We start from the raw sequence: 20277 nt of genomic DNA, 5'->3' as shown, positions 1-20277 counted from the left end.
CGGGGGAAGGGGGAGGGATTGGGGGGGAGGCAGTGTACACCCGTGGAGGAAGGGATGGGCCTAAGGGAGAGTAGGTGTGGCGCTGTCATGGGGAGCAGCGGCCGGTGTGGGGCTGCCCGGAGGTGCCCGGGGAGCGGTGCCGGAGCGCCCGGAGGTGCGCAGTAAGGGTGTCCATCTGCGGGCGGTGGTTGGTGGGGTGGGAGGCTCCCTGCTGTGCGTGGGATAAGTGGGGGTCCCCACTGGGCGTGGAAGGCAGGAAAAGGTGTTGGGGCACGTCCCTGAGTGTTTGTGGGTCTCAGTGGCGTGGCTCCCTTTACGTGCTTGGGGACTCTGGCGATTTGGAGTGGTCTTCTTGCTCTGCGTGGAGAGGAGTCTCTGGTGGGCGATGTGGAGATTTAGGTACCCTGTGTGGGGTGGTATCTCTCCGGGACATCTCTGGGATTTGAATGGGTGGCCACGACAGGTTTTTGGGGAGCTCCAAGGGGCTGTGGATTGTATGAACAGGAAATGAAAGTGTAGAGAGTGGCTGGTTTGTGCAGGAAGCTGAATGGTGAGCTTTGGCAGGTTTCTTGACTAGAGGTGCCACGAGCATGTTAAAGGGCTCAAACACGGTTGGTGGGCATAGGTTGTAGGTGAGTGGCTAAGTATTGGGCCTGGGGAAGTTTGATCTCTACAGGTGATTGATGGTGGTCAGAGTGGATGACTTTTGGCCAGTAGTAGGTGTGGGGAGTGTCAGGTGGAGGTGTATTTTGGTCTCTGTGTAAGAGGATTTTAATCATAAGAGGGGGATTAAGGCGAAGCTGAGTCCACGATAGGGGAGGACAGTCAGTCTTTGGTGAGTTTGTGTGATCTGTCTGGGGAGACAAGAATGTGACTAGTCTGGGACTGAGGGTAAGGTTGAGTTCCTAAAGGAAAGAGAAGGTCTGTGGTCATGAAAACTTAGTGGGTTAGGCCCTGGCGTACAGTATGTGAGGAAGTGAGTAGTGTGGAGAGGGGGAGCTAGAGCTGTGAGGGATGGTGTCAGGAGGCAATGGAAGAAATATTCTTTCCATGGACAAAAAATGTGAAAGGCAGTAGTCACTGGTGGCTTGCTGGACTCATAAGTAGCAGATGTTTTTAAATGACAGCTGTTCCCCCCACCCCCTCCAATGGCCTAGTCATTCTAGCTAAAATCAATGCCCACCGAATTCTGTTGCTCAAAGGAGGAAAACGGTTAAGTGGATGTTGTCTTTGTTTATTTTTTAATTTTCAGATGTATTTAATACTTACGTTAAAAGACAGGTTATAGGAACGCTATATGTGTTCTTTCAGTAACTAATTTAGAAATAATCTTTATATTATGTTGCATATGGTGAACGGCAATGCCCAGCAAAAATGCTTGTTAAATGATAAGATTTGGCAAAGCAGTGTACCAGCTTAATCCTAAAAGTACATTAGCCTTATTACTTTCAGTAGGCCTGCTCAAGTAAAGCAAATACATAAGAACTGGCAAGTTCGGTTTGTAACCCTTAGTTTAACTGTAAATGCCATTATAGATTTAAACTGAAAAATAGAAATCTTACTCGTATGGTCTGCGTTTCATTTACTTCTGGGTTTCATTTAGTTTGGAGTTAGAGATCTGTGGATTAAGTTGGCACAGCATCAGTGAATATGGGAGAAAAATGCTGCTTACATCTACTGAAGATCTAATTGGTTTTGTTTTCCATCACTAGCTGTTATATTTGTTTTGGAAACTCTTTAAGGAGGTATTTGTTATTTTGCTAAATAACATTTTAGGGAACTGTAAGAAATACTGTTCAAATGTAAGAAAAAACTGTTTTAATGCTGAGGGTCATGAAGTACTGGGATGGGTTGCTCAGTGACATTGCCGAGTTTCTATCTCTGGAGATCCTCAAAAGCTGAATATACGAGGCCCTTGGCAACCTGTGCTGGCTGACCCTGCTTTATTCAGGAGCACTGAGCAGGTGATCTTTAGAGATCCCTTCCAGCCTCAACTATTCTGTGATTCTGTAACTAGTAGTCCAGAGCTTTTCAGATTGCACTAACTTGGGGATAAATACTCCTGTGTCTCTCCTGATACACAGGAAGACTCTTCAAATGGGTCTTTACAAACCTTGGCTCTGAATCGCTGTTCAGTTCCATAGGATTTGTAAGATCTCTATATAAGCTCTTACAGGGCTCATCTTCAAGCTGTTGCTGCCCTTGGCTTTAACTGATTTTGAATGTTGATATAATAAGAACAATTTGGTTGGCATGATGTGAACTGGTGCCAGATATACACAGTCTCAGTTGCTTGTTAAAGTCTAACCCAGATCATTTTTGTTAATACAGGGAGAGGTCAAAAAAGCAGAGACTGAACCCACATGCAGATTTTTTTCCAGAGTGTGATCAGGTACAGTGCTTCCATTTCAACGTTACAGAGCAGTGGATTGTTTTCTCATCAACTTGCTATTTGCAGTGCTAATCCTAGTGGTGTCTTTTAAGACATAAAGTTTGACCAATATTTTTCAAAACCTTTTGAGTTACATGGTCTGTACTGTATGGAGCATCTTGTTACCATGATGGATCAGTATGTTAAAAAACCTAAATTGAGTTGATTGTGTTTGCTGGGGTTTTTTAATAGTGTTCTTTAATGTTCAGGAAGAACTTAGGGAAAGGAGAAGTCTATATGCTTCAGCCACCATGTCTGGAATTGGTAATAAGCGGGCAGCTGGAGAGCCTGGCCCTTCTGCACCTCCAGAGAAGAAGGCAGGGGTTGAAGATTCAGGGACCACAGTGGAGACCATTAAGCTCGGTGGCGTTTCTTCAACGGTATGTCTTCCTTGCACACCCCCACTCAACCTCTTACTTTTGTTTCCAGATGAAAAAAAGCATCTCTCTGATTTATGTATAAGCGCAGTGATCTGGCTTGTGTGCAATGTGCCCTGACTTGTACCTCTGCACAGGAGGAGATGGACATCCGGACCCTACAGACCAAGAACCGGAAACTAGCAGAGATGCTGGACCAGCGGCAAGCCATTGAAGATGAGCTACGGGAGCACATTGAGAAGCTGGAGCGTCGGCAGGCCACCGATGATGCCTCTCTGCTGATTATCAATCGATACTGGAATCAGGTTAGTAACATGCTTTTTTATTTTATATATACTGTTCTCTTGTCTCTTCTTTTCCACTTCACTCCTTTTATTCATATCCATTCTTTGTCTTGTCTTTCCTGTCCCATCACTCAGTTTGATGAAAATATCCGCATCATCCTTAAACGCTTCGACCTAGACCAAGGTCTTGGAGACCTTTTGTCTGAAAGAAAAGCGCTGGTGGTGCCAGAGCCTGAACCAGACTCGGACAGTAATCAGGAGCGCAAAGATGAGAGGGAACGAGGTGAGGCACCTGGTTGGGGCCAGTGGAAAAGATGGATTTCAGTTGTGGACAATGTTGATGTCCCTTTCTAAAGGGTAACAGATTATGAAGACTCGTGATATGTTCCTTGCAAAAGGACATTTACTTTTTTGCACCTCTTTCTGTTCCCAGGTGAAGGACTGGAGCCGGCGTTCTCCTTCCTAGCCACTCTAGCCAGCAGCACTAGTGAAGAGATAGAATCTCAGCTGCAGGAGCGTGTAGAGTCCTCTCGCCGTGCGGTTGCCCAGATTGTGACAATGTACGACAAGCTGCAGGAGAAAGTGGATGTGCTGTCCCACAAGCTGAATAGTGGAGGTATGACCAAGGTGGCTGATGCCTGGCTGATACTCAAGAATCCTCACCTACCCCCAGCTTAGACATGATTCTGCATTGTAAGCGTTAAGGCCTAGTCCTTCTCATGCTCATTTATTTTCCAAAATAAATTGGCTTAGCTTTCCAAACTCTCAATAATCAAGACCTCTAATAAAGACTAGTACTATACGCTAGAAGTGTATTACAACTGCCTCTAAATTTGAATGCTGAGAACGCTGCTTAGTGTGTTGGGCTAAGGAAAGGCTTGTTTCTGCCAGTAGTGTGTTCACGCACCTCAGAAGTTACAGATTACAGCTGAACCTTGTCACCCAACTGTCCTCAGCTACTGTGTAAAAGGCTTCATGCTTACAAGTGAAGAAGTGAAATCAGTATTGCAAACTGATGTTGGAGTCCTCCTCACTTGCAGTTTAGTAAAAGAAGTGGGAATAACCAGGACCTCAGTTTCCCCTGAGTTTTGAGCAAAATGGTAGCCTTCTAATGTCTTGGTATGCCTAGTGTAGCTGTCAGTTTTGAACACAAAGCAGAGTTCTGCAGAAGAAAGCCAAATGACTAGCTCCTGACAATTAATGTAGCAGATTCAATTTACACTCAGATGACTCTCTGAAAAACTTCATTAGCTTAAGGTTAGAATTTTAATCTTTGATGAAAATTCAGGTGAAATATCAACTCATCCTTGGTTTGCCTTCTGTTGAGAGTGTTCTGTATGCTTTGATTAAGGAGCTCTGGCAAGTCTAGCATTAGCGTGCTGAAGCATTACTGTCCTTAGCTGGCAGTCTTAAACTCTGTAGTAGCATTGGCATTAGTGCAATGTGAGCCTGTACTCAGTTGCTCTAATTGTCAGCTGGTATGTTAGCTCAAGCCACCTGTTTTAGCTGGTTTACGCATGAATTTGATCTGCATTAGGGTGTCACTGGGTTACAAGGGCATGTTCTGTCTTGCTGATACTGACACAATTTGAATGATCTCTGATATTAGGGGATGGTAACTGACAGAAATGTGTAGTATGTTAAACTGCAGAGCCTTTTGCTTGGTGAATGCAAGTCAAAGCTCTGTGTGGCTGGAGATCAGACCCTCGGGAGCCACCTGGTGGACAGATACAGTAGGCAGAAGTTAAAACCAGAAATTTCCTTTTCTGTTTTCTTTTTTCTCTTTTTGCTGTTTAAGAATTAAAACAATCTTCCTTGATTTCTGTTAATTTCCTTTTCTTTATGCATCTTTCAGATATTTCATTGATGGAAGAAGCAGTCCTGGAGCTTAACACCTACCTCTCCCATGAAAATGGACGGCTGCAGGAGCTAGCTGATGTTCTTCAGGAGAAGCACCGAATCATGTCTCAGGAGGTACAAAAAGGAGAGAGAAAGAAATCTGCTTTGGGGTTTAGGCAGATAACTGAACCATAGCTTTAATCCTTTCACTGCATTGTCTCCAGTTGCTGTTGCAACTGCTGCTGCTTGGGTAAGTCCCGACACCACTTCCACCGCAACAAGAACATATTGCTTCCTGTCTGACTTCTTGAAGGGTTCTGTATAGTCAATTTGCCAAGTCTTCCAGAGTCCTTTCCCATCTCGTAGGTGGAGAGGGGGTTCTTGTAAGGGATGTCTTTCTAGCCGGGTTGGCACTGACTACAAGCAGAAATAATCGTATTACACAATTCCTGAGTAACAGGCCAACCTCTGCCACCGGCTCTTTGAAAAGATCTTTAACCCCTGAATGACCACACTTCACATGCAACCACTCTAACAAGCGTCTTCTTCAGCTTCTGCTGCCATTGTAGCTAAGTGAGTTAGAGAGTCTATCTGATTATTCCAGATGTGTGCTGGGTGATTTCCCCCTTGGTGTGCGGCTACCCATCCCACCAAGAAAGTTCCCCGTTTGGCGATATTCAACAGCAACTATGCGATTAGGGTTGGCAGCATCTTTTCGGAGTGCTGATATCTGAGCACCTGTATCTACATCTGGGAGCGGGTTTCATCTAATTGCTCTCTTAATACTCTTTCCTGCTCCAGAGCCTCAGTCAAAGCAGTATGTAGTCTCTGGTTAGTTACTCGGTCAGTGGTGAGTTGGTCATAGAGGCTCCTTATCTCATTTTCCAATTGCTCCTGCAAAGCTTTCACCAAGTCTTGAAGGGATTTAATCATCTTCTCTTCTGCTTGTCGGGCCACGCATTTGTCCTGTTTTGCTGCCACCAAAGCGGCTCCTAAAACTGCACAAACCAACGCCTTCCCTTTTCCTTGCTTCAACCTTCGTTCTTTAGCCAAAACGAGAATTCTGTCTGCTACAGCTTGCGGATCATGTCAATTGTTACGAGCCCAAGTCATACCAAGGGGAGAGGGTCGAACATTGTAGCCCTCTAATCCCTTCAGGAGAGGGATACAGTCTACAGTCTGACCTCCCAGGGAGGCCATAAAGAACACACAAGTACAGGGATTAGATGCTTTCAGTAGTCCTCTGAGGACTATCTCTACAGTGGGATCTCCCAGGGAGACCACAACAAAATCAGATCAAGTCCCCTGAGGACTGTCTCTACACTCGGACCTTCCTGGGAGACCGCAACAAAATCAGATTATTAAGTCCTCTGAGGACTATTTCCCCTTGTGTATGGCTCCTCTCAGAGAGGAGCCACAGTAAGGACCTGGTCCCAGTGATCACTTTAGCAACACCGAGGGAATCCTGCTGACTACGCCAAAAAAATGTCAGGACCCAGACTGGACAGACCAGGGAATCGTGTTTAATTTTAAATTCCCTCAGGCTAAATTAACGTGAAACACCACCGAACGATTAGTTAAAGCTTTTATTTATGACAGAAGCAGACTGAACTGGGGAGGCGTGATAGTAGGTGGCAGGGCTTCTCACAACAGGAATTGGCATAAGACTACTTCTGTAAACCGTGTAACCCAGGGTAACCATATACATCAATTCAGGGAAGAAGGAGATACCTCCTGTTAGGTTCAGAGCAGACCCCCTTGCTTTCTAGACTCCTCCTCAGAGAAGGGCCCAGGGGTGGCTGGATCTGCTCTTAGTCTCAGACTTGGTCAGTGATTTATGTCTTGAAACGGATGAGATGTAGGGATTGTGGAAAAGAAAAGAGGGAAGACAGAGAGAGAAAAAGGAAGAGAGAAAGATTTCACCAGTCCTGGGTCCAGCGTTGGTTCAGTCAGCCAAGGGGTCCAGTTCTGGTGGGCTTGCGCACCCGGAACTTCAGTTTGTTTCCCTTTGTCATCCTTGCCCCTCCTTCAGGCGGGCACCCAAACTCCTCAGGTTAATGAGCAGTTTGTGAGCCTTTGGGCTTGGGGGTCGTTTGTGGAGTAACTTCTTCTTCCCTGCAGACACTACCATTGTTTGATCTTTGTATCAGAACAGCTTATCAGAACAGGGAGCTGTGCACCCTCCAGCAGGCCCTCCCCCTCCTGTTGCTGATGTCTGAGCTGATGAGCTTTTCACCTTGGTTTCTTGCTGTGCAGGTTTGTCTTTAAGCAGAACTTGCCTCACCACAATGTTTGAGACATTAACTCTTTCAGTCTCTCAGAGGTCTTTCCTAGAATAATTTGTGGTTACCATAGTTTGGAGAGCAGGCTGTTGCCTTGGAGGGGGACAGGAGCAACAAGGTTTGAAAGTTCCCTTCTGAACAAAGGCTATGGAACAGGTTGTTGTTGAGAACTGTATGTAGTTTTTCTGTGATTTGGGTTGATTTGCTTGTTACATCACTGAATGAAAAAGTATAACCAAACCAGTGAGTTGAATGGTTGTAATTTTAAAAGAAAATAAAAGCAGAGGAAGTGGTAAGGTGATGCTAACGTGGTTGTGTAAATATCTGAGACACTTGACATGACATCCCTGTAATTTCAAATTCCTTGGTTTCTCTGGGTCACGTATGAAAGTGTAACAACATTAATTGCAAGATGATCCCAGTCATTAAAGGATTCATGTTTGGCAGTATTTGCTTCAGAGGTTTCAGTTCCTTTAAAAATTGTGTTAACACTGGCCTTGCTCAGTGTTAGACCATCAAGCACTTCAGTGATCTGTAGAGTAGATGAACATACGGATTGAAAACATTTAAAAAAAAAAAAAGCCTTTGAATAAGCTGAGGTCACTGCCTCTGTACTCTGTCAGTTATTACCAGTTTGTTGCTCTTTTTCCATTTTCTGTTTTGTCTTATCATTACTGTGTTGGGATTCAGCCAGTGTAAAATTCAGGGCAGTTCATGGAGTAGTCTGTCACCACAGTAAAAGATGGGCGGAAAGCACATAAATCCAGGGTATGATGAATAAGAGAAAAATTAATACTGAGAAGTCTTGGAAAATGTTGATTCTATTCAATACGCTGGCTGAAACACTGTTTTGCTTGCAGTTCTCCAAGCTGCAGGAGAGAGTGGAGACAGCAGAATCTCGTGTGTCTGTTTTGGAGACTATGATTGATGACCTTCAGTGGGATATTGACAAGATACGTAAGAGAGAGCAGAGACTCAACCGGCACTTAGCAGATGTTCTGGAACGAGTAAGCACCATCCTCTTTGCTAGGAAACCAGAGAAATGGGTGTAGTTTTGAGATGTGTGACATCATCTTATGGTACTTTGCTATGAGAAGTGAGAATCTATAGTGTGCCATCTTTGGTCTTGAATATGCTGTATCAGCAGTCTTGGCATTTAGTTGGGTATTGATGAAATCTGTTGCCTTTTTTGCAGGTAAATTCCAAAGGCTACAAAGTGTATGGAGCTGGGAGCAGCCTCTATGGGGGCACAATCACCATAAATGCCCGCAAGGTAATGTCAGGAGCTTGGTTGTGGGTAAGGGGAAGAATAAAATCAAGGAGAGCTTGTGTGTAGGGCCACATATTGGAACAGAATTCAGATACCTGCTTTGCCACAAATCTGGGTGACTCTGGGCAAGCCATTTTGTCTGTGCACAAGTTTCCCACTTACAAAACAGACCTGATGGAAGTAGACTTTGTCTCACTTGGTGATGTTACCTGACTATTAAATTTGTAATTTCTGTTACTGTATAAACAGTTGCTTAATTAGTACCCTCAGTAGATAACATTAACAATAGGATTTATGAGCAGTTTCTTCCCAATAGTTTGAGGAGATGAATGCAGAGCTGGAAGAGAACAAAGAGCTTGCTGGGAATCGCCTCAGTGAGTTGGAGGAACTACGCCAGGACCTTGAGGAAGTAACAACACAGAATGAAAAACTCAAGGTGAGACATCTGTACCTGTTTGAGGATGAGGATGGAGGTGTTGGTTCCCCTCTGCCTTGCTGTACTGTGTCTCTTGAAAACCTCATTAATATTGTTCTATTCTGTATTTGCTCTTTAGCTGGATTATATTTTGTACAAGGTACAATTCAGCAAGTTTGTGGGACTTAAACTTGCAGTTCAGTACATTGGTGACATCATGTGGTCATCATTGGAAGTTGTAGTGCTTTCTCATTTCCTTTTTTCCATTCTGATCTATTCGGTACATTTTAATGATGTCTAGTTAAAACTAATTTCACATCCTTACAAGTATTGATCCCTCTTCCACCTTCCCTGTGCAAGTGGAACCAAAGAACTGAAACAAGTCAGGGAACTTGTGTAGGAGAGCTAGGCTTTTGAAAGACTTGATGAACTTAAATCTTTCCCAGTGTGGTAAAATGGATAGATAGGAAACAGTGTATGAGTTTCTTACATCTTAATGGTGGTAACACAGAAAGCTGTGAATCTGATGTACATAAAATTTAGATTATTCTCTATATCATATACTCAGTGATCAATAGAAATGTTAGCCTGTTATGAGAAATGTCTGAGCTGATAACCTAAGTTTCAGAGATGAGATTCCAGAAACTGTCTTAAGGCACCTCTAAGTTCTGTTTATCCACATGAGTTTGTTTTGAGAGAAACACTGTTTCGCTTACAACTTTCCTTTTCTCTTAATTAATGTTAAGCTGTATGTGTGTACATATGTGTCTATTTCACTGCTGGTAGTCACAGTCATTTGCTAACTTTTTTTGTAAGGAAAGTTCAGATTCTGTATTTCTGCTTTCTCTCAATTGTCTTCCTTTCAGTCATTCTGTCTCTTACTGGTAGAAAGCTAACATGATGCCTACTTGCTCATGTATTTTCTCTAGTTTTCTGTTATGCTTTTCTATATGTCCATCTTTATTTAGGTGATTACAGTTTTACAATAAATCCATTGAAAAGGTATATCATATTTTCCAAGCTTGTATCTTTGAGAGAAACTATTGCAGAAGCTGAGAATCAAAAATTCTTGTCATGTGACTATGCAAGAGAAACAGCCTAGTGCATACAGAGAATGTATAGACTTTTTTAATGGATACTGAAGCATATCACTTGCATCTACTTCACAGCAATGCTATCAAAGTTCTACTTTTGTCTTTGCTTGTGGCAGCTTGATTCACTGTTCACCTTGCAAAACAGATGTCAAAAACAAGGAGATAATTTTTCTTTCTGTGGCATTTTCTGGTGTCCTGACTAGGTTGAGCTGCGACGAGCAGTGGAAGAGGCTGTGAAGGAGACCCCAGAATATCGCTGCATGCAGTCCCAGTTTTCTGTTTTGTATAATGAGAGTCTCCAGCTGAAGGCACATCTTGATGAGGCCCGCACTCTGCTTCATGGCACCCGCACCACACACCAGCGCCAGGTGGAACTGATCGAGGTAGCACCTCTGCTCCATCAGACTAGGGAACATTGTCATCCCATTGACCATCACTGCTGGGTCTGGGTGGCTCCGGGAATCTGCAGGAAGTGTATCTTCCTGGCAATAATTCATCTGTTCTGGTACCTCATGTTGATTAGGTGAGAGATACTCCAGGGTCACAGCACCAACTTCTGTCCCTTTCTTACTCCTCAGAGGGACGAGGTCAGCCTTCACAAGAAACTACGCACAGAAGTGATTCAGCTAGAGGACACCCTGGCACAAGTCCGCAAAGAATATGAGATGTTGAGGATAGAGTTTGAACAGACACTTGCTGCCAATGAACAAGCAGGTAGGGAGTTTTTCTGTTGTGCTTAAAAAGAAACAAATGCCCTCTCTCCCCACCCCCACCTCCCCAATGCCCATTAGAGATTGCATTGCACTAAAACACCTGGTTTGATTCTTTGTTATTGTTAAATACTTGTTCTGGCAGGTCTTTATCTCAAAAAACCAAAGCTCTTCACTTGTTTTATGGGAGGCCAGTTCCATGTTATCTGAATTCCTTTTAGAAGTTGCACTATACATATATTTTGCTAATAATTTGGTTCGTGACAGAGTATTTTGCATTATTAAAAATTACTTTGGGGCAGGTTAATTTACAAGTCTGGAATGACAACCTGGATAGGCCACCAGTAATTTTCAAATTTCATCAGAGGAAATTAAGAAGTTATTTCTAAAGTAGCATTTAAATCATAGAGATTTTTTGTAGCATGACACATTTCCCTTATGAATGTGGGGAAAAAGTAGGGTTAAGGGGAATTTAGGACTGGGAATTTGCAAGGACTTATGGTTGCATGTAAAACTGGCATGACATTTTTCTGCAAATGTGTTGCGTTGCTCTGTTGTTCAGCAGAATGATAATAGTCTTATTTTGGTTCTTTGTCATTGTCACTTAGCTGGTTCTCCATCTCCATGAAAGTCCTTGCAGAAGGTTGGCAAAAGTGTTGTTTATTACAGTTGTGTTTCTGTTTTTGTAGGCCCAATTAATCGGGAGATGCGTCATCTCATCAGCAGCCTTCAAAATCACAACCACCAGCTGAAGGGAGAGGTGTTAAGATACAAGCGCAAACTGAGAGAGGCCCAATCTGACTTGAGCAAGGTATCAGAGCAGGAAATGCCAGAAAAGAGCAGAAACTGCTTAGGAGAAGTGGGAATGGTGTCACCCTTGCCTGCAATATCAGCTTTTCTATTATGGTGTGCAGGATGGCATGTAAAATGGTCTTCCTTTGTAGCTGTATAGTGCTCTATGAAAAGTAGTAGTAATTATGGAGGAGGCACACAAGCACGGATCTGGGAAGACCAGGGAAGGGGGTTAAGGTAGATTTCTGGCTAAGAACTGAATGGTTTGTTTTCTACTGTGTCTTCTTTCTTGCTATTCCACAACAGATCCGCTCGCGCAGTGGTAGTGCTCTCTTACAGTCCCAGTCCAGCACTGAAGACACAAAGGAGGAACCTCCAGAGATCAAGCAGGAACCTGATGATCCTTCTGCCCAAGTGACTGCCCCCAAGCCTGCTTCTGAAGATGTTAATGAAATGAAGGCCAGGCGAGATGAAGAGGAACGGGAACGAGAGAGACGTGAGAGGGAGAGGGAACGAGAGAAGGAGAAGGAAAAGGAGAGAGAGAGAGAGAAGGAAAAGGAAAAGGAAAAGGAACGAGAGCGGGAAAAGCAAAAGCAGAAGGAATCTGAGAAAGAGAGAGAGTCCAAAGAGAAAGAGAAAGGGAAGCATGAAGATGGAAGAAAGAAGGAGGCTGAAGTGATCAAGCAGCTGAAGGCTGAGCTCAAGTAAGAGTTGTTGTCCCTCCCTTTCCTGCTTGAGTAGTACCCAAACTGTGGTGTTTGTGTGAGATGACTTGTAGCTTGTGAGAGGTTTCTGGCACTCTCTGTTCTGATTGTGATTTGGACAATGTAGTAACATTTCTCCTATGGTAGCCTAAAGCATGAATTACCAAACCAGATACTTCACAGTGTGGGTCAAACAGTCTTTATTTGTTGCTGTCATAGCAATTGCATAAAGCTTTACAGCAGCAGGTTATTAATAAAGGGCACAGTAGTCTTCCCTGTCTTGGATCCAGTACCACAGCAGAGATGGATAGTTTGTTGCTTGCCGTTAAGGTAGATGTTTCCTCCCCACCCCACTTCTCTTGGTTTTTCAACCCATATGTGCCTGAACATGTTTCTTTCAGCCTCCAGCCTTTACTCCTTGGCTATTTTACATTACCAGGGTAAGATGAGCCAAGGATGACTCCATATGCATGCCATGTGGGAGATGGAGAGAGTATTGCTCTGACTTTCATGCTGGATATGTAACAGCATAGCTTTCCTGCTGTCTCCTCACAGTTGTCTATCTCTCTGTCTCCAGGAAGGCCCAGGAGAGCCAGAAGGAGATGAAACTGTTGCTAGATATGTACCGCTCTGCCCCCAAAGAGCAGAGAGACAAAGTGCAGCTGATGGCAGCTGAGAAGAAGGCAAAAGCTGAGGTAAATATAATTTCTCTTCTCTTTTTATCTTTAGCAAGTTCTCTTTGGATACTCTGCACCTGAACTGTGATGGTTTTGTCTTCAAAACTGGAGATTGTTCCTCTTCTCATCTTTGTCACTTAGAAGAGAGATTGGAATGTTCTGGAAATGAACAGGGATATTTTGGGGTATCCTCCGCTGGGAAGGGATGATCCCTTTGCCGAGGCTGAAGGCCATGGCTGCCACTTTCTCAGTTGCAGATTCAACCAGTAGTGAAGCTGAGCACATGACCCAGAGACATACACACACAGAGGACGCTGACACGCCAGTCAGACTGCCACAGACAAGGTGCTGCCTTCAACAGCATGTACATACAGGAGTCATAAAACGTAAGCATAGACAGACAAGTCCCCTTCTTCCTCTTCAGCTGGTAGAGATAGAATGTTGCTAGTGCAGGCACACACATACCAATCTCTAGGTTCACAAGCATACACGCATTTGCAGATCCGTCAAGTATCAGCACGGCTTCTCTGTCTGTCTGGTACCCTTGTGATCCCAGGCCCTCTTACCTTCTTCACATACACATCTCACCTGTAGCTAGCACTTATTCTATGCAGCACACATACACATGGGGTAGAGAGTTAGATTACACAGAGATAGTTAAGAAAATATTTAATAAGAAGATACAAGAAGATAGGACAGGCTGTGGTGATCATGCACAGGGCTGAGCCAGACAAATGTGTACTGACTGCTCACATTTTACATGTGACTGGCTCCTTGTATACCCTTCTCTGTCTAACCCCAATTTGTTCATCCCTGCACGTCCCTCCTGGGTTTGTACAGCTCTGTCGATTCCCACAGCCCTCCCAGTCCAGGATCCACCCCTGCTTTACAGTTTTATCAGTTGCAAAGTCCACGTTGATCTTCCTGGAAGTGGTGCCTGTAGTTTCTTGGTAGCCTATCAGCTATTGTGAATGTGGAGGTTTGTTTCTTGTCTTTGTCTCCCTGTTTGTTTTGTCAGGTCTGTTTCTCTGTATATTTTGTTTCTGTCTTTTTTCCTTTCCTGCTCCCCACCCCCTTAGTTTCCCAATTGACAGGGTCCACAGTTAGGTAACCTTGCTGGAATAAACATTCTCACATGCTCTTGCCAATTAGTGTGACTGACCAGGTTTGGTTCTTATCACTGTCTTTCTTACCATTTGTCTGTCAGGTTTGTGCCTCTGTATGTTTTGTGTATGGCTTCCTCCTTTTCTTATCCCTTTTTGTATTGAAAAAGGTCCTTGACCAGACACCGTTAAAGGAGCAGATGCTCTCTGTCCACATAGCCTTACATACACAACTGCAAGAGACTAATGTTCCTACTCTGATAAAAGATGCCATGGCATTTTCAAAGGTTTTGAACTCAAGATCTGGGGCTTACAGCCCATCTGAATGGTTCATCTGCCAGTAATACACTGTTCTGTCAAGATGAGATGGATTTTCTTTTCCCATGCTTCGAAGGCAGTTTCTCCAACGTTTCAGAGAATTGTAGGGAAAACAGGCTCTTAACAAGGTTCAGGCCACATTCTTGTGTTTAGTGTCACTTCTGTTTTGTCCTTGCTGTAGCTGGAAGAACTGAGGCAGAGGGTGAAAGAATTGGAAGACAAGGAGAAAAAGGAGAGTAAAAAGATGGCTGATGAGGATGCCCTCCGCAAGATCCGAGCAGTGGAGGAACAAATTGAGTATTTACAGAAGAAACTAGCCATGGCTAAGCAGGTGAGAAGTTTCTGACAAGTTCTGTCTTGGCTGGAGTATCTGGGAAGGAACTGCCTTCAGGTTACAGCCAGGAAGGTTACCTGAGAGAAGGAATTTCTGTCTCTGTATGTGCCAGAGATGTGAGGTTTGTCCCTGTTTATTGAAGGGAAAAAAACCTAACCAGCCAAAAAAACGATGACGATCAAAAAAACCCCACACCACCAGGGTGTCACAAAGCTTATGGTGGGGGTGGTGGGGAATGTTTAGTTGTTTGTGGCCTAGGTGAAGAGCACAGAGGAGAGATGGCTGGATCAGCCTTTAGGGCAGGAGGTTACAATTTCTTTTTTAAAAGTATTATCTGCACTGTTCGTATAATTAATACGTGTGCATGGTACCGTGACGTATCTTCTTCCACATAAAAGGGCTTAATCTAATGATAAGAGAGCAGGATCACGTCAGTAGGGGAGAGGCAAGCCAGTGATTTGACATGTAGTTTTTTAGAATTCAGATTCTTTTCCTTATAGTACAGAACTGTTCTATCTTGTCACTTACTCCTTTAATGTTGAAGTGGCCTAAGTGAGTTTAAGGGGCTTGGCAGCCTGTTAGGTGGAAGCTGTTGAGTTGTCCACGTGCAGAATTCTTGGCCTAGTGTATATGACAGCTATGCAGCTAGCTGCCTGAAGTTGGCAGTTGGTTTCTGCCCAGCTCTGGCAATGACTGTGTCACAGCTGATTTTGCCAGCAGACAAGCCACAGTCTGTGAATGCTTGTGGAGATGACAATCTCTTTTCTACACCTAATGCAGGGCATCTCTGCTGTGGTGCAGACTTCTAGGGAGCTTTCTTTTCTGGTTGCAGGGAAGATACTGTTCTCTGATACTGAGACATCTTCCTTCAGCTCTGCTAGGTTTCGTGCCTCTAATGTTCAGGGTCATTGTAGGGCATACAGGAGACAGTTTTGCCAGAGCCTGTGATTCTTTTGCAGGAGGAAGAGGCCCTGCTGTCAGAAATGGATGTCACAGGCCAAGCCTTTGAAGACATGCAGGAGCAGAATATCCGCCTGATGCAGCAGCTGCGGGAGAAGGATGATGCCAACTTCAAGCTGATGTCAGAACGCATTAAGTCCAACCAGATCCACAAGCTGCTGAAAGAAGAGAAGGAGGAGCTGGCAGACCAAGTTTTGACACTGAAGACACAGGTAACCTGGGAGAAGGAGAGAGGAGAACAGAAATAATGGGGGAAGGTGGAGGTGCTGTGGGTTAGCTCTGGTAGGCAGCTAAGCTCCATGCAGCTGCTTGCTTGCTCCTGCACAGTGGGATGGGGGAGAGAATCAGAAGGGCAAAAGCGAGAAATAAAGACAGTTCAGTTGTTAAAGGAAAGCTGTGCGGACAAGCAAAGTGAAACAAGGAATTCATTCACTAATTCCCATGGCAGGCAGGTGTTCAGCCATCTCCAGGAAAGCAGGGCTCCATCACGTGTAATTGTTACTTGGGAAGACAAACACTGTAACTCAGAACATCCCCCTGCTTCCTCCTTTGCACCAGCTTTTATTGCTGAGCACAGCGTCATATGGTCTGGAATATCCCTTTGGTCAGTTGGGGTCAGCTGTCTCAGCTGTGTCCCATCCTAGTTTCTTGTGCACCCTCAGCCTACTTTCTGGCGGGCAGCGTGAGACACAGGTGGTCTTGATGCTGCATAAGTACTGTTCAGCAGTAGCTAAAACAGTAGTGTGTTATTGATACTGTTTTGGTCCCAAATCCAAAATATAACGCCATGTGAGCTGCTATGAAGAGAATTAACTGTATTGCTGCCAAAATCAGTATAGGAGGGAATGTTCCCCTAATCAGCCTGGGTATGCTGCATCAGACTTCAAAGGGACTTGTCTTAGCAAGAAACAGAGACTGCTGCGTGAGTATGAAATGTCCTACAGGTTCATTGCTGTGGAGAGCAGGAGGGAGAAGGAAAGTGGGAAGTCTTTTTCCTGTCATAATGGTACTTCTACATATATATTCTGCCATCCAGGGTGGAATTGTTCACTGCCTTGCAGCAATTCTCTAAGCCACCTTTCAAAAAATAAGACATCTTTGTTGCTGGTATTTGACTGCTAAGTTTTAAAGTGTTGGCTACAGCTCTTAGACTGATGTTGTGTCTGTTCAGGGAGAAAAAGACAAGTTGAAGAGATACTCCTTGGTGATGGGGAGGCAGGGATAGTTTCAGCATGTAGCCTTAATGACAAGAGTGAAGACCTGGAGAGCATGCATTTCAGGCCTTCTGTATCTCCTCTTTCCAAGGTGGATGCCCAGCTGCAGGTTGTACGTAAGCTGGAGGAGAAGGAACACTTACTGCAAAGCAGTATTGGAACAGGAGAGAAAGAACTAGGTCTCCGAACACAGGCCCTGGAGATGAACAAACGCAAGGCAAGTGATTGCTTGATTTCCTCTTGGATTGTAAGATGGAGTTGTTGTTTTGTGGGAAGCATAGAAGGCTCCTAGTTCTCATGGGTATTACAGAACCTGATATTCCTTGGCTTTGGACTGGTATACCAGAAGGCTGAGGAGTCCTGAAGAGAGTTGTGATTAAAGTATTGCAGACTGGTGTTTCCTTTGGTAAGGAGGAGCAGGTCATAGGTGTTTCTGTGAAAGTCTGATTAGGAAGCTGAAGTAAGCTGCCTTTAAAAGGAAACCTGTTGTGAAAGGAGAGGCAGCAGCCAGATGAAGTTAACTGGGGTCGAAGCTTTTAAAAGAAAGATGGGGTAAGTGAAAGGAAAATATGACTAATGAATGTTAAGACCTTTAACAAATGACTAAGATCAATAAAGTAGGTCTGTTATGAGTAAAACAAGACTTAAGTCTCATGGTTGATGCTGCCTTTGTTGTTAAATCTTTAGTAGAAATGCAGGAATGACACTAAAACAGACAGAAAGGAAAGCAGAAATACCACTGTGAAAAGGAGATCGGGGGGAATTCAGCACAATCACTTGTGCTTAATGTCACAATCTGTGGTATTGAGGGAACTTGGCTAATAGATTCATTGGTGCAGGGACAGTTAGAAAATGATAGGAGAACTGGTGAAGAGAGAAAATAAAGACTTATCTTGCAGTTCCATCTAGTTCAGCTATAGAACGGCCTCTAAACAATTTAGTAGAGAAGATGTAGAAGGTGGAAGGCTGAAAATACTTGAACAAGAAGAGAGTTGTGTGGTCATTAGTGTTTTTCTAAGTCACATGCATTGCAGTATGACAGGGGTTGGCTGTACTGAAGAGGAATTTTGAAGCTAAATTATTAGAACTTGTTAATAATAAGATATTTTGCTGCTGAAGTAACATGTAGGGAGTAATTCCAGTTATGCCATTCGGAAGTACCAAAATTAGATTGAAAAAATAGATCTCCAGCAGCCTGAGGAGTATTCTGCGAGCAGTCTTGGATTGCCAGGCAGAGGGACTAGAAATCACTAGAGCTCTTTTTCCATGTTTGGTACTTCTATACTGGTTCTCTTTTTCAGGCCATGGATGCAGCTCAGCTTGCGGATGATCTGAAAGCCCAGCTAGAGCTGGCTCAGAAGAAGTTACATGACTTCCAGGATGAGATTGTGGAAAACAGAGTAACTAGAGAGAAAGAGATGTTCAACTTCAAAAGGGCTGAGGTATATACCTCATGCACAGTCCTTCAGTATCTGTCTGCTTTGGTGTCTGTCTCCTTGTACATTGAGCTTGGAGTGGGTTTCAGCTACAGTGCTTTTTTGGGGGTCCAGTCTCAGTTTGATTTCACCTTCATTGGGTCTTGGCTCTTTCGGGTTTTATCCACTGGTAACTGACAATACATGTAGCACCAGATGATAATGTAATCTGTCGTAAGTCTGTTGGACTATTGGGGATGAAAGTATGGGTGAAGTGATTTAGCTAGGTGCACAGTGGGCCAGGTGCTAGTTCTCTTTGGTCCCTGAAGAAGCTGTGATGGAGAATATACTGCTCATTTACTTGGTCACTTGTTTTTATGCAGGAAGATATCTCTAGGTTACGCAGGAAGCTGGAGACCACTAAGAAGCCTGACATGGTTCCCAACTGTGATGAGATATTGATGGAAGAAATCAAGGATTACAAGGTGAGTAGCTGTCTCTACCAACTGCTCTCTTTAATTCTACTTCAGTCATGTTTTCAGTATTTGACATCTCCTGTATGTACTCTGGCATTGTAGCCTTATCTTGCATTGAAGAAACCACCTTCTCCTTACGAGGAATGGAAGGACCTTCATCTTCAGTCATCTTTTAACATACCTAGCACAATGCAATGGGCCCTCACTATAATGTTTCTGTCTTGCAGGCCCGCCTGACCTGCCCATGCTGTAACATGCGCAAAAAGGATGCTGTGCTCACAAAGTGCTTTCATGTCTTCTGTTTTGAGTGTGTGAAAACACGCTATGACACCCGGCAGCGTAAGTGCCCCAAGTGCAATGCTGCCTTTGGTGCCAATGACTTCCATAGGATCTACATCGGTTGATTCTTTCCACTGGTGTCATGAAAAGTTGCCGCTTATGCTGACCACCCAGCCTCCCTCACTTTCTGTGATTGTCACCTTTGGGGCAGTCAGTGCTTCTGTCAGCTGATCCGTAGTCTCTTCTGGGAAGTGTGGTTAGGGTATGGAAAGAAATGGATTCTGGATCCTGGTTTCTTTCTTGTCCCTTTTCTTTTATTCTTGCCCTCAGTTTTTGTGGATTCTTTGTGCCTCAGAGGACGTTGCCCATCCATCACTTTTACACTGCCAAGTTGGGAACATCTAACTGAAGTCCTGCCTTGATGGGATGGGAGCTGTCTCTGGTGCAGCAGAGATAAATGAGGGCTTTATCTGAGGAGTTTGCTTTGGATGTTAATTATTAAATCCCATCAAGGTATGGTAGTGTTTCTGAGAGTGAATAGTTTCCCAATTAAAGGGCCAAAAACTGTATAAACAGGTGCATCTGTAGACTGCAGTGGAGTGACTCCTTAGACATCTTCCTGAGTCAGGGCACGAATCTGTGAAGGGTGGTGCATTAGTAAACATCCTCCCTACCCCCAAAAGCAAATGCACATCTTAGTATCCAGAAGAGGAGGAGGATAAGACACTGGAGAATCTTTGAAAATATCATTCCACTGATGAACCCTGTTTGATGTGGACATCTTCACCTAGGTTGAAGCATCGCCGTCATTGTCCTTAAGTTTCCAGAAGAGAATTTGTAAGGGTTACTTTGTTGCAACTTTGCCACAAAGATTAATCTTGTAATGCACAGAACCTAATAAAAGCTGTTGTCTGGGTTATTTTTCCGTTTTTCTTGCCTCTAGTAGTGTCTATCTGTACTCCTGTCCTTTGTCCAGTTACTGGAAACACTTTTGACAAGCTTTAAGCCTGTAAAGTAGATATGAATTTCTTCCTTCCTCTGTTTTCAAAAAATCGTTAACTAAAACAACCTTTGTCCTTTTGGCTTTATCTTCCCTACCTTATTCCTGGCACAACAGAAGGTCCAAGATGCTGGATTATTTATGCAGTCATTTTGTCATGGCCGCTGGGAATTTTGTGAAAGGACATGGCATAGGTTAGAGTCTCTATGCTCCCTGTAGTGCAAGGCTGTATTTGAAGTCTGCTCCTAAAATCACAACGCGAAGTCATTTATTTACAGCATTCCTTCATAGGGCGTAGTGTTT

The 20277-nt window shown here is 44.0% G+C and overlaps 1 protein-coding gene across 2 annotated transcripts in view; it reads left to right on the top strand.

The window, feature by feature from the left end:
* The window catches only part of RNF20 (ring finger protein 20, E3 ubiquitin protein ligase), a 20066-nt gene extending 116 nt beyond the window's left edge, over window positions 1-19950 (top strand). The window contains exons 1-21 of one of the 2 annotated variants that reach the window (XM_010568544.1): window positions 7-154; window positions 2332-2392; window positions 2641-2811; window positions 2946-3113; window positions 3228-3375; window positions 3526-3708; window positions 4948-5066; window positions 8074-8220; window positions 8409-8486; window positions 8800-8919; window positions 10196-10375; window positions 10571-10706; window positions 11392-11513; window positions 11801-12198; window positions 12776-12893; window positions 14478-14627; window positions 15590-15802; window positions 16896-17021; window positions 18106-18246; window positions 18603-18704; window positions 18923-19950. In XM_010568544.1, the coding sequence (XP_010566846.1) occupies window positions 2683-2811; window positions 2946-3113; window positions 3228-3375; window positions 3526-3708; window positions 4948-5066; window positions 8074-8220; window positions 8409-8486; window positions 8800-8919; window positions 10196-10375; window positions 10571-10706; window positions 11392-11513; window positions 11801-12198; window positions 12776-12893; window positions 14478-14627; window positions 15590-15802; window positions 16896-17021; window positions 18106-18246; window positions 18603-18704; window positions 18923-19099 (2955 nt within the window). In that variant the 5' untranslated portion in view covers window positions 7-154; window positions 2332-2392; window positions 2641-2682 and the 3' untranslated portion in view covers window positions 19100-19950. Of the gene's footprint in view, window positions 1-6; window positions 155-2331; window positions 2393-2640; window positions 2812-2945; window positions 3114-3227; window positions 3376-3525; window positions 3709-4947; window positions 5067-8073; window positions 8221-8408; window positions 8487-8799; window positions 8920-10195; window positions 10376-10570; window positions 10707-11391; window positions 11514-11800; window positions 12199-12775; window positions 12894-14477; window positions 14628-15589; window positions 15803-16895; window positions 17022-18105; window positions 18247-18602; window positions 18705-18922 lie in introns of those variants that run through there. The other variant, XM_010568545.1, reaches the window with a different exon arrangement.
* The last annotated feature ends 327 nt before the right edge of the window (window positions 19951-20277 follow it).

This window comes from Haliaeetus leucocephalus, unplaced genomic scaffold (assembly GCF_000737465.1).
Source record: "Haliaeetus leucocephalus isolate CR32 unplaced genomic scaffold, Haliaeetus_leucocephalus-4.0 Scaffold247, whole genome shotgun sequence".
NCBI classification, from domain to species: Eukaryota; Metazoa; Chordata; class Aves; order Accipitriformes; family Accipitridae; genus Haliaeetus; species Haliaeetus leucocephalus.
The sequence above is the reverse complement of the archived record's forward strand: the minus strand, read 5'-3'. Positions and strand labels throughout refer to the sequence as shown.